At 37.4% G+C, this 15,947-nt stretch overlaps 2 protein-coding genes and 1 long non-coding RNA gene across 3 annotated transcripts; all 3 read right to left on the bottom strand.

Moving 5' to 3' along the window:
- Positions 1-442: 442 nt before the first annotated feature.
- LOC141914811 (uncharacterized) lies at positions 443-2,317 on the bottom strand. The gene is made up of 6 exons (XM_074806122.1): positions 2,287-2,317; positions 1,909-2,082; positions 1,599-1,734; positions 1,144-1,307; positions 876-1,048; positions 443-641 (listed from the first exon to the last, which is right to left on the bottom strand). Exons 1-6 carry the CDS (start codon positions 2,315-2,317, stop codon positions 462-464), a joined length of 858 nt encoding a protein of 285 aa, XP_074662223.1. The 3' UTR covers positions 443-461.
- Positions 2,318-2,376: 59 nt separating this feature from the next.
- On the bottom strand, positions 2,377-2,925 carry LOC141899220 (uncharacterized). The gene is made up of 3 exons (XR_012618614.1): positions 2,903-2,925; positions 2,648-2,806; positions 2,377-2,493 (listed from the first exon to the last, which is right to left on the bottom strand). It is a non-coding gene; the product is annotated as an uncharacterized LOC141899220 (long non-coding RNA).
- A 3,618-nt stretch (positions 2,926-6,543) lies between these two features.
- LOC141914801 (alsin-like) lies at positions 6,544-15,675 on the bottom strand. Its single transcript, XM_074806111.1, has 30 exons — positions 15,664-15,675; positions 15,043-15,319; positions 13,347-14,963; positions 13,079-13,266; positions 12,800-12,990; positions 12,674-12,716; positions 12,422-12,593; positions 12,249-12,331; positions 11,993-12,165; positions 11,599-11,764; positions 11,380-11,511; positions 11,152-11,280; positions 11,000-11,070; positions 10,847-10,913; positions 10,580-10,773; positions 10,438-10,503; positions 10,258-10,350; positions 10,001-10,170; positions 9,808-9,917; positions 9,636-9,713; positions 9,402-9,550; positions 9,123-9,314; positions 8,910-9,033; positions 8,679-8,836; positions 8,480-8,602; positions 8,112-8,288; positions 7,917-8,021; positions 7,769-7,832; positions 7,509-7,691; positions 6,544-7,428 (listed from the first exon to the last, which is right to left on the bottom strand). The coding sequence occupies exons 1-30, from the start codon at positions 15,673-15,675 to the stop codon at positions 7,387-7,389; spliced, it is 5,349 nt and encodes a 1,782-aa protein (XP_074662212.1). The 3' UTR covers positions 6,544-7,386.
- Between the last annotated feature and the right edge of the window lie 272 nt (positions 15,676-15,947).

Raw genomic sequence — 15,947 nt, 5'->3', positions numbered from 1 at the left:
ATATGTTTACTTTACAATAAAGACATTTCGAGGACTTCAAACTCTATACACTTATATATATCTTATATTTATGTTTTGGGTTTGGCTCCAAGTGCAATGACTGTATCGTTGTTTCTTAGAATATACAGTGAGGAATGTGTCCATTATTCTGCTGTGGGTTTCATTTCCTATAAATACACTTGTATTTGGCATCGAGTGGGGTCTTGACTGATGAGTAAAAGCTATAGCACTATAGAAAGGTCGTGTTCGATTTTTTTGACAGCCCCACTGAGTGGCGACTTGGAATAATTGTATCGGAATGAAATACAGTCCGGTACGTGGCGAAAAAAAATCCTCTTAACAACAACACTACACTTGAGACAGCGTTAAACGAGTACAGTTGAATTTGAGAAATAAAAGGAAAAAACGTAATAATTCGAATATAGTAACTGTTTACGTGTATTGATTGAAATTTCTGCAGTTTACATAACGCTACAGGCAGTGGTTCGCACGTGATTTACCGGGTAGACAAATTCGCCGGTGTCATCGTCGAGAAAGTTCGGTAAATAGTGATCAGTTCGAGTCGAGGCGCGGTTAGGTCCACCTCGAGACCGGTAGAATGTCAGAAATGACGAGACGTTTTCCACATCATGAACCGGTTTCTGTGGAATGAAGAAAGAAAGTTTTGATATCAAGATCAGAGAAGGCTCACATGATGAGATTGTTAGATCAGAGATGGCTCACATGAGTTTGATTTTATAGCATTCACTCGCTCTTTTTAGCTTTTTAGCCTCCCCTCCATATATGCAATGATTGTTCAATTTAAGACTTCGGATTAAAGCCAATTCTTTTCTCGACTACAAAACCGACTCCAAGTCTGGGAAACCAATACTCACCAGATTGGAGCAGCGTTTTGATACTTTTGCCACTACATCGTCGACAGCGACGTCGGTATTAAACAGGTCCACTCGGAAGTCAACCACTTTGTTGAAATCTGGATAAAATGACATAATATTTCCTTCCGGGGGATATGGCATTTCTTCCACGAGGACTGGTATTATGGGTTTCTCTGAAAGAGAAATTAGCGAAATAGAAATAACTGAAATTACACATTTAGTTCACTATCGTTATCACATTCCATAGATATTTGAAAATATAGGGCACCTTTTGATTTAACGGTTATCAGTTCTTGAAGTTTCTCATCGCAGCTAATGTAGGCGTGGGACAGTAGACATATGATTATATCGGAACGGTCAATTTTATCTTGAATTTCATTAAGTGTCATGTTCCACTGTGATAATTCCACAATATAACCAGACTGAAATAATCTGAAATATACATATTTACATTACATGTGTCCATGTAATCATCTTTGAATTGTTATTAGTAGATAGATAATCAGTGACACGATTTTATCCGGGTGGTAGGTGCACCGGCGAATGGAAAATTGGGCGAAACGTGATTCAAAATGTCGATGCGACGTTAGGGGCTGTCCATAAAAGACGCCCACACAACATTGCTAAATTTTAGAAGGGAATACCACTCATTGTCACCACTATGATATTCGGCGCTTAAAAAACTAATGCTACCTTATTCCTATCTAATCAATGAATGCTTACTGGGTAAGGATTGAATAAGCATTTCGGGTGTCATTAGAATCGTCGGTATGGCAGATAAAGATCGTATATTTTGGTTGTCTGTCAATTCTTTGTACTTCATCGACGAGATCTTCGACGTTGTATTCGTCCTTATATTCTGTGAAATATTGCAGAAATTATGATACCACCTGTTTTAGATGTGTTCTTCTTATTAGTTACAAGTTCTTGAAGTCAGAAGAATGTCACATGATTTAACAATCATTTAATGAACAGTTATCTAATCATTTCTCCATTCTATATATTAGTAAACTTTATTATTTTTCATTCAAACCGTCTATGAAATCTGTGTGCTCCAACGCGTCCATCATAAGATCTGTATCAAAGTCTACAGTGTCTTGTCTACTGATTGTGCGGTTGACCTTGTATTTCGCTTGTTTCGTCCATTCCGACACGATATTCGTTTGTAATGGACATTCTGATGGAGGCATCAGAGTAACATGTTCACCTTAATGAATTGTATAAAGAAAACATTAATTTGTCCATGACGAATTAAAAGCTATACGTGTGTACATATAGATATCAACTTATAGAAAGAAATGAATTCTTGTGAAAAAGGTGTAACCAAACCAAAATGTACCAAGACTGGCTGTTCTATTTTGGTGCTCCTTTTACATTGCGACCTTTACCCGTCGGAATGGGGTTGATTTACCTTCATTTCTAAGGCCAAACGTCGGATACATTCCCCCGGCTTGGATCCACACGGGAATGTGATATATTACTTCTTTGTCGTATGTAAAATACACCACAACGGTTTGTTCCTCCATACCATCAGTGTCCAGCTTCTCAAAGAATATCACGCCGCATCCGACCACGGTCTCACTTTTGCACATGTGTCTAGTCCCTATCTTATAATTGGCTAAAATGGGATGAGAAGAAAAATAGTTACGATTGAGTTGCCGAGTATCTTTGTACAGACATAATATCTGCTAAAAAGAAGACACGCTTGATATATACTTTATAAACTAAGATTATTTTGCAATAAGATCGCACTGCAGTAAGGACCTACTTACAACCGTTATACATTATTTCGCCGGTGTCTGGTCTCAGAGCTATGGTTCCCGAATCAAAGCCTAGTACGGCATGAGATTGGAACATGGATCCTGATAGCCCAACGGCGGGAAATGAGTTTCCTTTACAGCCAGAGAAATTCACTTCGAAATACGTTAGATCTAAAACAGCGTCGTAAAGGGAAACGAATTGATGAAATCAAAATATTTAAAAAAATGCTTCTAAACACGATCAAAGTGGCATTTTTTCACTCTTACCCGAAATTCTAAATGGTTTCGATCCTTGTGAATTGTAATAGGAATTATTCGGTTGTTTATCTTTGATATGTATTGACCGCACATCGCATGTTATACAAGGGTGAGAAACCCAACAACGAAAATCGAACTGAAATTGCCATAAAATATCTATCATTTGCCACGTGTATAACTTAGACCAGCACAATTTGATTAATTTTAAGCATATAAATTCCAGCCCATAAATTGCATGAATCGTAGAGTAACGTACAAACTCAATTATCGGAACATCGGTAATGAACAGCATATCCGGCCACGTGACGAATATGACAGTTTCATTTTCTGTCGGATCGAAAGTTATAGATGGATAGATTGCATTCCCGGCTTGCGTCGGTAGTTGTATTCGATATTTTTGACCTCCTGGCTCTTTCATAAATAGCAAGACGCATAATTCATCGGATAGAAATTCTAAATAACATCCAACTTCATCGCCTGCAGAATTTATAAATCAGAAAATTAAAGCGATCTTTATATTAAAAGTAGCGCCGGATGGCATTCAAAAACTATATCAAAACGATGTACAATATTCCAAGTGGAATCGCCGGACAAGGTTATGTTTGATATGCGTTTACCAAGTTTTATTATTATAAATACGCAAATATGTAATGTAAATCTGTCGATCCTCACCCTTTTTAAGTTTTTCAACTTTTTTCTTGATATTTTTTGTTTGTAAATAGCCATCCTGACCGGAATATGCACAGCTAGTATCTGTTCTACCCAGTTGTTTACCAGCACTCGGAAAGGTCTTCGGCGATACGCCAACATTTATGCTGCTGTCTCCATCTTGTGAAAAGTTAGAACGCATCTTTGAGATAAATATTTCGTATTTTTTAGTTTTAACGATAGCACGTAGGGAATATTCCATACCTTGATCTATGATTTTAACCTTGAAAAATGGCATATTTTCTGTAAATTTTAATTTGACGAATTGCATCAGTGGTTGAGATAGATTCGATCTCAGGGCTATTTTCCTCCCGCGATCTTCCTCGAAGTCTATAACTGATAAACTCGGGTCAAAACGCAATTCCTTGTACATATTCAGATTCTGAGCCCACCTTGTCGCAGTCATTTCCGAAATAACAGGTTCTTCTCCATCCATAATCACCCGTACTGAGTCCCCTATAATAAAAAGATCGTAGTAATTTGTGTATGTCGCAAATATTTCCATACTAGACGAGTTCGTTTACCTTTTGTACAGAATCCTAACGTAGGGTAGAAGCCTCCTTCGTGTTGGTGAATACACTCGTGGTAGAATATCTTGCCGTTTTTTAAAAAGTATACTAATACGCATTGCTCTTTTCGATACTGTTCACTGTCGTCTGCTAATTGATTCAGATAGATGATACCGCAGCCGATACTGTCTCCGCTCTGACATCGCAAAGTTTTATCTTGAAAGGCTGAGCCCCCAGTGAGGACAGTAAAAAAGATTTTACTAAGAATTCGTTTGTATGAAAGATTATTTTCTAGATCTTACCAAAGTTATGATTTGTTCCGAACATGACGGCACCGTCATCGCAATGGAAGCCTATTGAAGGGGCATGGTAACCAGGAGCAAAATGCCGTTCCGCAACGGCTGGAGTGAGGCCAACCACCAGACCTTTACTCTCAGAAGACATCGCGGCAATATCAACCTCAAAATAGGACGTTTCTAAAGAGCAGCAAAATACATTGATTAGCAGTTTTTCCGTTCCTTATTATTCGCTTTTAAGTATAGAACTATAGGCCTTGTCGTTGAATTTATTGATATTTCACTACGAAAGTAGCGAATGGAATCATTTTGAATACTGTAAACGGTCAACCAACCTTCCGTAAGTGGTCGTGGAGACTGGATTGTATATGCGTGTTTTTCGTCTTCATATTCAGTGAGTATAAATGTTGAATTTACTAGATCTTTCCCTATTCCACGACACCCTATCCACTGAGTTATATCACACTGGAAATTCAAAATCTTCATGGCTTAATGTTTGTAATATTTTAAAAAAAAACTAACGATGTTTCATTCAAAACTGACATTGTCGACATTTATGTTTTCAGTTGCATCGACTGGCCATTGTACGGCCAGTTCGACAGGTCCATTTTCAAATCCAATCGTTGGGTACAAATCATTAAACGGTAAGCTGACCCACTGTCTGAATGTTAGTTTCCCGTTCTTGAAGAAATTCACTAATGTTTTCGTTGCGTCTGTATCAAAATATTCTGCCAAACATGTGATTCTATCGCCTGAAAATGGGACGCCTCATATATATTTCATTACACTTGTGTTCAATCGGTTTTCAAGGAAATTTTCATAGCAGAATTCAATTTACCTTCCCCGTACGTCTGGTCAGAATACATCCCTGAACCACCATTGAACACGCCTCCCGTATCGCTATGATACCGGATTGACTGTTTAATAGTCCAAGTTGGATGACCGATGTAACATTTCGCAGTTAGACCAAATAAAATATAAGTACCCTTCTGGTTTGAATCTAGAAAAGCATTATTCACAAAATACTATTTCCGAATATCCCCAATTCGTCGATGGAGTTAAAAAATGTGCATCGAAACCTACCTTGTAATTTCTTTATGGTCATCGAGTAGAATGGGTGACGTTCGGATAGAGGTTGCCCGGTATATTGTACCAGATTATTCATCAGATTTACCTAGAGCCGTACAGTTAGTTACAAGCATATAACGAAATGATTTCGATATCTTTTCACGTGAGATCATGATAAAAACTATTTTCACAATTTCAGATCTTAGGAATGATGAGCATAATTAATTTCGGGTATATCTTTCATACAATACGAATGTTTTCTTACTATTTATCTACTCATTTTACCTCTAAAGAGCTCTAGAGAGCAATTTATTCTTGTGTTGTTACCTTATACGCAGCTGATGTTGAGATTGCATTTCCATTATTTTCTATGCGAATATTTTCTGAGATGACGAATGATCTATAATAATCTTCAGCGATTGATAATCGGCCATGCGGGTAAAATGAAGGGGACTCCATATCTCGTGCAGCGTTTCACCTATAAACCTATAAAGTGCTAATATTATACCCGAGAAATCATGTATTTTGAAACAATTTCTAATTTCTTTCCAGACCGAGCATATACGTGTATAATGTCTTACTACGTAAGTGTAGACTTCTATTTGAAATTCTTTTACTCGATACTTTTAGGTTTTTGCGTAATCCAATTCGGTTGATTATATTTTCCGTATCTTGATAGTCAAACACCGTTTTTATTGCAATTGCTTCGTGTATACCTTTGTGTATTACTCGAATATTTCCAAAGCCATGTTGATAGAATATTCCAGGTGGTAAAATGAATGATCTTGCTCACATCATATATCAAGGCAAGTTAGAGAAATGGTCTATATCGGTTGTTATACTCTATTGATCGTGTTAATGATCCGTATTGATAATTTTTGACGGTGAGACTGATTAATGAGATGACTCGCTGCGCTTGCTATTATGTAGATATAGCAGAGGTTCATGACTGTATCAGCATCGCTAAATTGGCCCAGTGAACAATAGCATACAGAGATGAAAATCATGCGTATCGATATTTGGAAACGAAATGAACACAAATAACTTTTGAAGTAAAAGTGTAGAATTTATTCGTCTTTATTATACTCTGTTCAATTTCTGCAACGTAACAAATTAAGAACTAAAGTAGTTCCATAATACCGTTCAAATACCGTTATGGTTTATATTTGACATAAGACAAAAGATACCGTACGGTATCTAACAAGATTTTCACCGAATTAAAGCTTATTGGACAGATAGAAGATTCTAGGCTTTACAAGCAGAAAAATCATCGTGTATCTTAAAGATTCACATAGTGAACTGGGCACTTGTGAATTAACAATTTCAATTGCAACTACTTCATGTACCATATAGGCCGCATTGAAGCATATTTCAAATATGCACGAAACCTATTACAAAATCTCCTCTCCTTTTAACATAGAAAATAAGTTTAATTTGTCAATCAACATAATCAAAATCGATGTAGCAGGTTTTTTTTCATATCAGAACCATTCCATTTATTCATACACTTCAATAATCCGATCACGTGTAAATGATAATACAATTTCCATCATCGATGTAACAATTCTAAGAAAGCTCCTGGATATATCGTTTAAAACTAAAACATCATATTATATTCATCACATGACGATGTATATGAAAATTCTCTGTCAATAAAATGCACAACTCAGATACCTAATAATTTGTGAATAATCAAACATGAAATCGCAATAATTTCATAAGGAGTTAACATTAAACGTAGTAAATATATATATTCATTTATACATGTTCAGCTGTTTAAATGAATCTCACACAAATAATTGACACAATCAAAACTAGTAAATTGTACCCATAAAAACGTTACAATGACTTTTAACATGAAAGTTTATCAAAAGTTCTTTTTACAATGGGATATTGTGACGAAAAGAGGTTATCACAGTAGAATCTTTTCATTCTGTATTTGGAAGTAGCTTGCCTGAAACAGATCAAAAAACATTATTATCTCAGATTCTAAATAGTGAGATTCGAAATATCTCCGTGGTCAATGATCCGCACCTTGAGCGTTGTAAACATTATGCCCAGTTCACCGAGTTCAAGATGGCTGTCCATGAGATCATCGATAAAATGAATTTCTGCACCGAGGTGTGGAATTCTCGCTCGTACGACGACGTACTGGAAGACTGGGAATAATTCATCCATACACCACAGAAAATCTTCACTAATCGCTTTTTTTGCCGCCTGGAAAGTTAAACAAGATTCATAAATGAAAAATTCGGGGATTCAGACATAATCATGATTAAAACTATGAAACTTACATCATTCAATGCGTTAAAAGTATTCCTTATGGTTTCTAGTTTTTCTGCGGGGCAAAACGCTGTGCTGTAATGAAATCAACAAGTGTATTCAGCCAGGTTTTCATGGAGTGGCATCTAACTGCCAACTTTCAACAATCAAAAACCATACCTTAATTGCTGAAGATATTCAACAGCGTATTTATAAACTTGTTCCCTAACCATTGAAACTCTTGATCTCGTACTGAAGATGTCATCGCTTACTTCCCAAAATTTCCTTCAATGAACACAAAAACAAATAACAACATTTATCCGAAGAAATTATTCGGTTGATTTAAAAAGAATTATCTTTTGATCATGTACTTACTCGTCAACACCGAGATAGGACAATAAAGCTACATCTGACTGTTTATTCAATCTCTGAACTCGCTCCCAATAACGTTCATCTTCTTTCTCATTGTACAAAGCATACAATGTGAACAGTGAAGGGTATATTTTTGGTAATAGAAATGTGTAGAGCATACCAGTAGCCGAGATCACCTCACTAATTGATAGAAAATAATGAAAATATAGTTCCTTTCCAGCCGCAAAATCAAGCTCCACAAACAAGAATACAGTAAATCGATTAGAACAAAGCAGCTTGAAAACGAATTTGAAATCTTTCTATTCTTTAATTCGTTGAGCAATTAAGGCCGTCAAGGTACAAAACTATATACAATACACAGCAGAACCTACCAGCCAATTTCTTCCTCATCACAAATCAGACGCAATTCATCTTCAGGAGTTTCAACATGTTCAAAACCTTCAGGATAGATCTGAACTGGGAAAACATCAGTCGGAAGATCAGGAAAAAGTATCCTAAAATCATACAGTTGATAAGCAAACAGAAAGTTTCAGTTGTTGGTAGAAATTGTGTCTTCTGAGATTTACTTACCTGACAACTTGGTACATGCGTAGAATGTATGATTTCACCTCTAAAACAGCGTGGTGAAGTAAACGAGGATGAGATCCGATACCGACATAAGTTGCTCGAAAAACGTCGACAAGACTGCCCATCAGTTTCCCGAGTGGATGGCATGGAGCATTGAATGCCTACAGAAAATATATATCACAATGTATAGATAACAGAAGCTTACTAAAATTGCTTTAAATCTCATAATATTACCTTTCCAAGGTATTGCAAGATTTGTTGGTAATATTCAGTGGTCAGTATTCCAAGATTATGGGGAGGTATCTTTTCTAAATCATCACTCAAGCTTAATGAATGGGACCGACTTCTGGCAGAAAGCCTAGAATACATACCAATAGTAAAAATTAGAAAGGAAACTCTACCAAGGAAATCGTAAAACCAAGCATTCATATTCACTTTGTCCAGTACCTTATCGGCGTTATTGGTGTTTCTTTTTCTTCTCGACTTGTTTTCCTACCAGCTGCTAACATCACTGCCACAACTTCCCATGCTTTGGTAGTATCTGGCTTTTCAGATGGCTGACATCCAAGCATAGCTTGACAATGCTTGATAATGTGAGACCATTTCTGTTCAGGAGGCACAGCGATTTTTCCAAAATAGCTGAAAACGGTTACCAGTAAATGAAATTTTATCCTTAGATCGTGCATATTTATACGACTGATCTTTTTAGAAGACCTAATAATTTACCTAGGAACAAGATCAGGCATATGACTGAATCCTCTTGGTTCATTCAGAGAGCTTGTCATCTTCACATTTCCATTGAACTTTAAAGCATCCGGCCAAGTTCCCGAGAAACTACCATCCAATACGAGGCCATTAGAGAATTTCAGACTACCCTGAAAGTATGATGTTAAATTCAATACAGGTCAATGGGTTATATATATATTTATAGGATTCAGTCAAATGTCAGAAAATACTCACTTTACCAACGAGCTGAGTTCCAGCTTGAAATTCGCCTTCATAACAAGAGTTATCATCCGTAAGCATGATTCCATACCCCTAATAGAAAGAATAAGCAATCATTATTTTTCATATGTTGCGGTAGAAAGTAAGTACATGATCTGGTTGTAGTCTGCATGATGATTATACATACACATAATTTGTTGTTTACAAAGTTTCCTTCATAGTACATTCCATCAAGTGTAACTATAACTCCACCACCATGCCGGTTCCCATCTAACCACAGTCCCATGTATTTTTCACCTGAATAATGATCAAGATGCCGTTTTTATAGCATCGACAGCACTTCTGGATGCCATGTTTCCCGAATAGTTTATCAGTATTACCTTTTTGTATGTTGTCCTGAACACCATAACCATTGAACTTATCATTACTCCATTCACCTATATAAATGGATGCACTATCCGAGCCTTTCAGGTTTCCTTGGCGAAAAATCCCATGGCCACAACGTAGTCCATTCTTGAAGTATCCATCATATGTGCTGCTATCCCAGTATCTAGAAGACGTATCAGATAATGATGCATTTATCTCAACAGATGTCTCTAAGGGGACATAACAATGTCTATTATAAAGCGCATACTACCTAATACTTCCGAAGCCATGCATTTTTCCATCTTTCATAGTTCCATCGTAAACTTCAAGAGCACCTTTTTTCGGAGTAATGAATGTTCCAGAACTGAAATTGCACAAAATTAATCAAAAATCTAAGTACATGTATATGGAGTTATAACGTACCATTCAGTTCAGTTGGAGATGAACCTACCCATGTGGAGAGCCATGTTTGAATCTACCAGTATAATTTCGCCCATCAACAAATGATATTTTACCTCTGCAAAATTAAGAAAAATTTCTACCTATCGAACTAGATGAGTTAATAAATGTTAACTTATCAAAGCAATATTTACCCGCCGTGAGGCATACCCAGCAGCCAACTGCCAGTGTAAGTGGCATTTTTCAATGGTCCCGGTTTATAGAATGTGTGCTCAGCATTTCTATTTAGTGGAGGAGTAGGATTACTGCTTTCAGTAAGTGCTGTGTATCCTTTCTGATTTAAAACTACTTTTAATACTGCAAGGTTTATAGCTTTCAACCAATCTGCCTATAAATGAGGTAAAATGGTTTGATCAAACAGGAATCATCCCACCATGTATTAACAGGGGTGGTGGTATTACCTTTTCCGTAGCAGATGGAGCCAGTAATATAAGTCGTTCTTCTGGTGACTTTAGACAGATTGCATTCCTAGAAAAATCATAATCGAAAACAAATAATAAATCTATATTCTTCAAGGTTCGCTAGTAATATACAGACAGCTAATCCAAACATACTTGCGACTATCAGATTCTGGTAATGGTTCAGTCCATAGAGTGGCAAGAGGCAAAACTTGGTGACTAGAATACTGAAAGTGAAACACAACAATGATATCCAATAGACTGTATGAAGTAGAGTTACGGCGGGAAAGACATATGAAATATATTACCTGAGCATGGACAAAGATATCACTGAACAGAAAGAAATAATGCATAGCGAATCTGCCAGCATTATGTAATGTGAGTGGAGAATTCTTGCTGTCCTTCAGAAGACGCCTTCCAGGGCACCGTAAAGAATCCTATGGAAATGAAATTCATATTCAAAACATCATATTTTGAATGCATATTTCACACTGACATAATTTCTTGTGATGCAAAACATATTCATATACTGCTACCTTATATTTAGATGGACAGACATCCCAAAATATCTTCGTAGTTTCAGCAGCAGTGTGCTCTTTCTTTGCTGCATCTTTAAGAGCATCCCATAACAGACTAGCTTTGCTCAGCAGATTGTGAATATCAGTTTCCTATAAATACGTGAGAAATCGAGTTGCTCAGGTTTGGCAAGGTATAAAGCAAATTGAGTCTACCAATTTTCATCTTTGAATTCTAACCTTTGGAAACCTAGTCGAAATTTTAGCCAGCAAACGATTATAATGACCTAGCCTTCTCAGCGGAATTTGCATAAGACGTCGGAATGACACTCCCATTGCAGTTCTATCATACTTTCCTTCATCGAGCAGATCTTTGAAAACGTCTTCCAACTTTTCCAAAAACGATCTACCCAAAGATTTCAACGACAATAATTAAAACAGTTCTTTATGCAACATGAAATGAAGGCCTTTTAAGCGGACAACTTTCCTACACGCTGAATTTTTTGTTGCTTTCTCTAGATGAGAATTTCTGTTTTCTCTGAGCAAGAAAACCAAAATTTTACGCACCAGGAACCTTGATTTGGCCCAAATCATCCACCAGAAAATACAGAGCAGATGTAAATTCTCTATTTACCCGGTAGTTTTTGCAAGAATTTCAAAAGCACCCATTGCCAAACAATCACCGAACACATGAGAGAACTCTTTGAATAATGAGACGACATTTTGATGAGCTGCGACTAGATTTATCTTCTCAGGTAAAATAGCACCTTGAACGCATGCCGTTAGATCGTCGATATTGAGCCCAACCTGAGATAAGATGAATTAAAAAACTACAATGCTATTCAATTAGATGAACACCCTTCACATGTATATAAGAAAGGTTTACTTACCATATAAGTCACTTTCTCAAAATTATCAAACAGTTTTGTTAAAACAGTACCATCACTTGTTTTCTCAATGGAGCTGTAGTTTTCTACAATTAGGAAAATAGATTCATGACAAACATTCCTACTAAATTCTAATTTTTCGAAGTACATGTACACTGTATCATCACACATTTTACCTATGTTTTTGAGTGGTTTAATGACGGAACACAAAATTTTTTCCAGCTGATTATAGAAGTTACGCTCGGATGCAGCAAATTCGTGATAGACAGCAGTTTTAGAAGTTGAACTGACATCTAAGATACAGGCACAAAATTCATTTCCGATGGAGAGTTGTTTGATATAGCCAAGCTGAAAGTAAAATAATCATCCAGTTGAAAAATTACATAGATTTGATACTTAAATCTAAAGTTTCATTTCCTGACACATACCTTTTTCAACCCGGATATCTTTTTTGGACCCTGACTCTCTGAGCTGAAAGCAAACATCATTTCCATAATTTCAAGATACTGTTTCGAGGGTATGTGCAGTTGAAATAAGTTGGAATAAGAACTCACCTTTGTTTCAATCCCGTATAGTAGACATCTGGCTGGTAACTGCTCGTATAACAACTATATACAGATTCGGTTGGACCTGCTTCAACATTCCATACCAGTGACTTTTTTGGCAAATTCACTTTCCAGGGACTTACCGACATCGAGTCTTTGTGACCTAGCTGTCCAGCTTTATTATCGCCCCAGGCAAATGTCTGATAATGAAATTAGAAAAGAAAATACAATAGTTAAGAAACATAAGAAAACATTTAATGAACATTTAATCAACTTTGCAATAATTACCTTGGATGTTGCTGTCAAAGCTAAAGAATGTTTAGATCCGGCAGCTATCTTCGTTACGTGGCGGTTTCCGAGCATTTTAATACAGCACGGTTGAGGGCGATCAAGTTGATCACCATGACCTAACTGACCATGCTTTCCTGTACCCCAGCTCCATACCTCTGTGTTAAATGAACTTAGATCAATGGAGTCTGAAATATTCAAATTTAAATCTATAATGTCTACGCAATACCAGTAAGAATTGTGTAAAAAGACAAACAAATAGACCTACCATTTTCCTCCCTTGACGTTTCAGCCAAAATTTGCTTAAATTCCATAGCTGTTTTTAGTGACACTTTTCTTTGCGGAGTTTCAGTAGTACACACATCATCTTTGTTCGTTTGAATTATAGACATCGAAGCTTCAAGGATATTAGTCATGAATGATGTCTCAACCGTATTGGTAACTAGTGGTGGTTGTTCAGCCACAATCGTCCGAGATACCTCATCATCGCTGGACATTTTCTCAATGACCTCTTCGCTTAATCGACTTTCACTTTGCTTGCGACTTTCAACCGGCGAGTTATCATATGAAGTGCCGACTTTATCGGTCAGTTTAGGGAAATTCAAGAATGGGTCGATTAACGGTGAACCTTCTTTGTCCGATTTCAGGTCAGCATCGACGTCGGTGTCGTCATTATCTTTCAACGATAGATCTAGCGAGTACGTATTCACCGACGAAGCGTCCTCATCGGCATCTGGCGAACTGCAGGTGATCGAAGGTTGTTCTAACGATTCCTGACTACTCGAAGACTTCGACACAGTTTCCAGATCCGCCATGCCTAGACTGATACCGTACTTGTCCATCGACGTACGTATATTCGAAACTACCTTCGCCGTAGCCGCCGAGACGTTGTTGACCATGACCGTCGGCTGTTTGACGTTAGTCCAGAGCGTATCGAGAGTTTGGCGCAATACGTTACTAGGTCGACGCTCCAGTCTCGGCGAACCAGGCACGAACTTACACGAAAGTTGCTTATCTAAAAAATTCCTCGCTTCGGACACGTTAACAAATGACATTTTATGCGGTATACTCAGGTTACGCACCTTTTTATCGCGTAATTGTACGACGTCTTTCATATCGCGGTCTAAATTTTCCGGTCGTTTTCCGGTCTTCGCGGTAGGATCACATCTCGATCGCGCGTTATCGTCATTTTTCGCGCTATCGGCGGAATTGTCGACATTAGCACCCGTGTCGAAGGAGTTACTGTGAAATTGAGCAAATGTTTCGTTATTGCTACAATCGGGAGATAGATCGCGACTAAGAGAACCCCCGCTTGCACTGGAATCATCTATTTCACAACCGAGCGGACACTTGTGTTCATCCGATATAATACATTCGTCGTTGATATCGACGAACGTGTAAATATCACTGTTACATTTCGGGCAGACGGTTTTCTTGAAACTGTCTTTTCGGCGTTTTTTAGTTTGCACATTCTTACGCACGAGCGCCAAACTGTGTTCGGCGCCGGCGGCTACGGACAACACTTTATACCCGGACAAATATTCGATCTTTTTCGGAACGTGAGTTACTTTGATTTTCGTCAAACCCAACTGGCTTCCGGAGCCCCACGACCATACCTCACCGGAAACGTTAACCCCTAACGTATGCGTGTCACCACAGGATACCTGTTTGAAAGGCGGGTAACGGAAATGTTTGTAAATGCAACTCGTTTCCGTTGTTGACTGTTTGGTCGGAATCTGTACCAAGGTCGGCGAGTTAACATTAGCGGGTTCTCCGAGCGCACACTGGCCATCTTCCGAACAACCCCAACAATAAATTCCGCCATTTTTCTTGCTTACGGCGGCTGTATGTAAACGCCCGCAACAAATATCACTGATTTCCAAATCTAGAAAATAGTTTCATTTTATGAATTACCATACGTTAAAGATGGGAAAGATTGAAAAAAATTGGTCAAGGCCGCTCACCTTTTAATGAATCAACCAAAACAGGTTTCATACGATGAGTATCTTCACGGACACCTAAACCAAGTTGCCCGTGACTGTTCGATCCTGAACAGAATACTTGTCGATCGACTGTCAAAAAACTAGAATGACTCAATCCCATAGAAACCTTCAGTATGGGACGTTTATTGAATATACTAGTAGTCGACAGTTTCACATCATTGTGACTTGTCCAGAAATAAACGCTGCCTTCTTTTTCATCTTCATCACTGACAATAGAAAAACATTGACATTTGGAATTCTAGCTACATCCTTGTAATCTTTATTCAGTCACTCACTGTAGGTTCAACGTTTTATTTTTCATATCAAAAATAGCCATTATCTATGTTTTAGAACCACCGATATCAATACAGTGGGTTAAGAGGAAATGTGGGTGTTTGGTAAATATCGCGTAAACAGTTATTCACACAATACGCCGATAAAAACATTTTTTCCGTGAATTCGGTCTAAATCTCTAACTTCTTCATGGTAGTTGGTATATCTAATAATATCAGCTAATAAGGAAGAAAAATTGCCGCTAAGATTCATGATAAACCAAATGAAATTGGCTAGGAAGTAGACAAGTACTGTATATAGTATATGTACATCTATATACATGTTTATGTACTGGTATAGATGATATATGATGAATTTTCAATTGAAAAATTTAACAATCAATTCAATCATAGAAATTCAAATCTACAACGCTTTGAAAGGTAGTGATAATGATATAGAGCTGTAATTTTGTGTCAACACCTATTCTGTCTGGAATTAAACTTTTCTGACCCAAATATACGAGAGAGCGCACGAAAAACCAGTTTTTCCCATTCTGTTCATTATTCAAGTATTACAACCGACTAATATCAAACCAATATGCATAAATAACTCGC

The sequence above is a fragment of the Tubulanus polymorphus genome, chromosome 1 (assembly GCF_964204645.1).
Source record: "Tubulanus polymorphus chromosome 1, tnTubPoly1.2, whole genome shotgun sequence".
Taxonomy (NCBI): domain Eukaryota; kingdom Metazoa; phylum Nemertea; class Palaeonemertea; order Tubulaniformes; family Tubulanidae; genus Tubulanus; species Tubulanus polymorphus.
The sequence above is the reverse complement of the archived record's forward strand: the minus strand, read 5'-3'. Positions and strand labels throughout refer to the sequence as shown.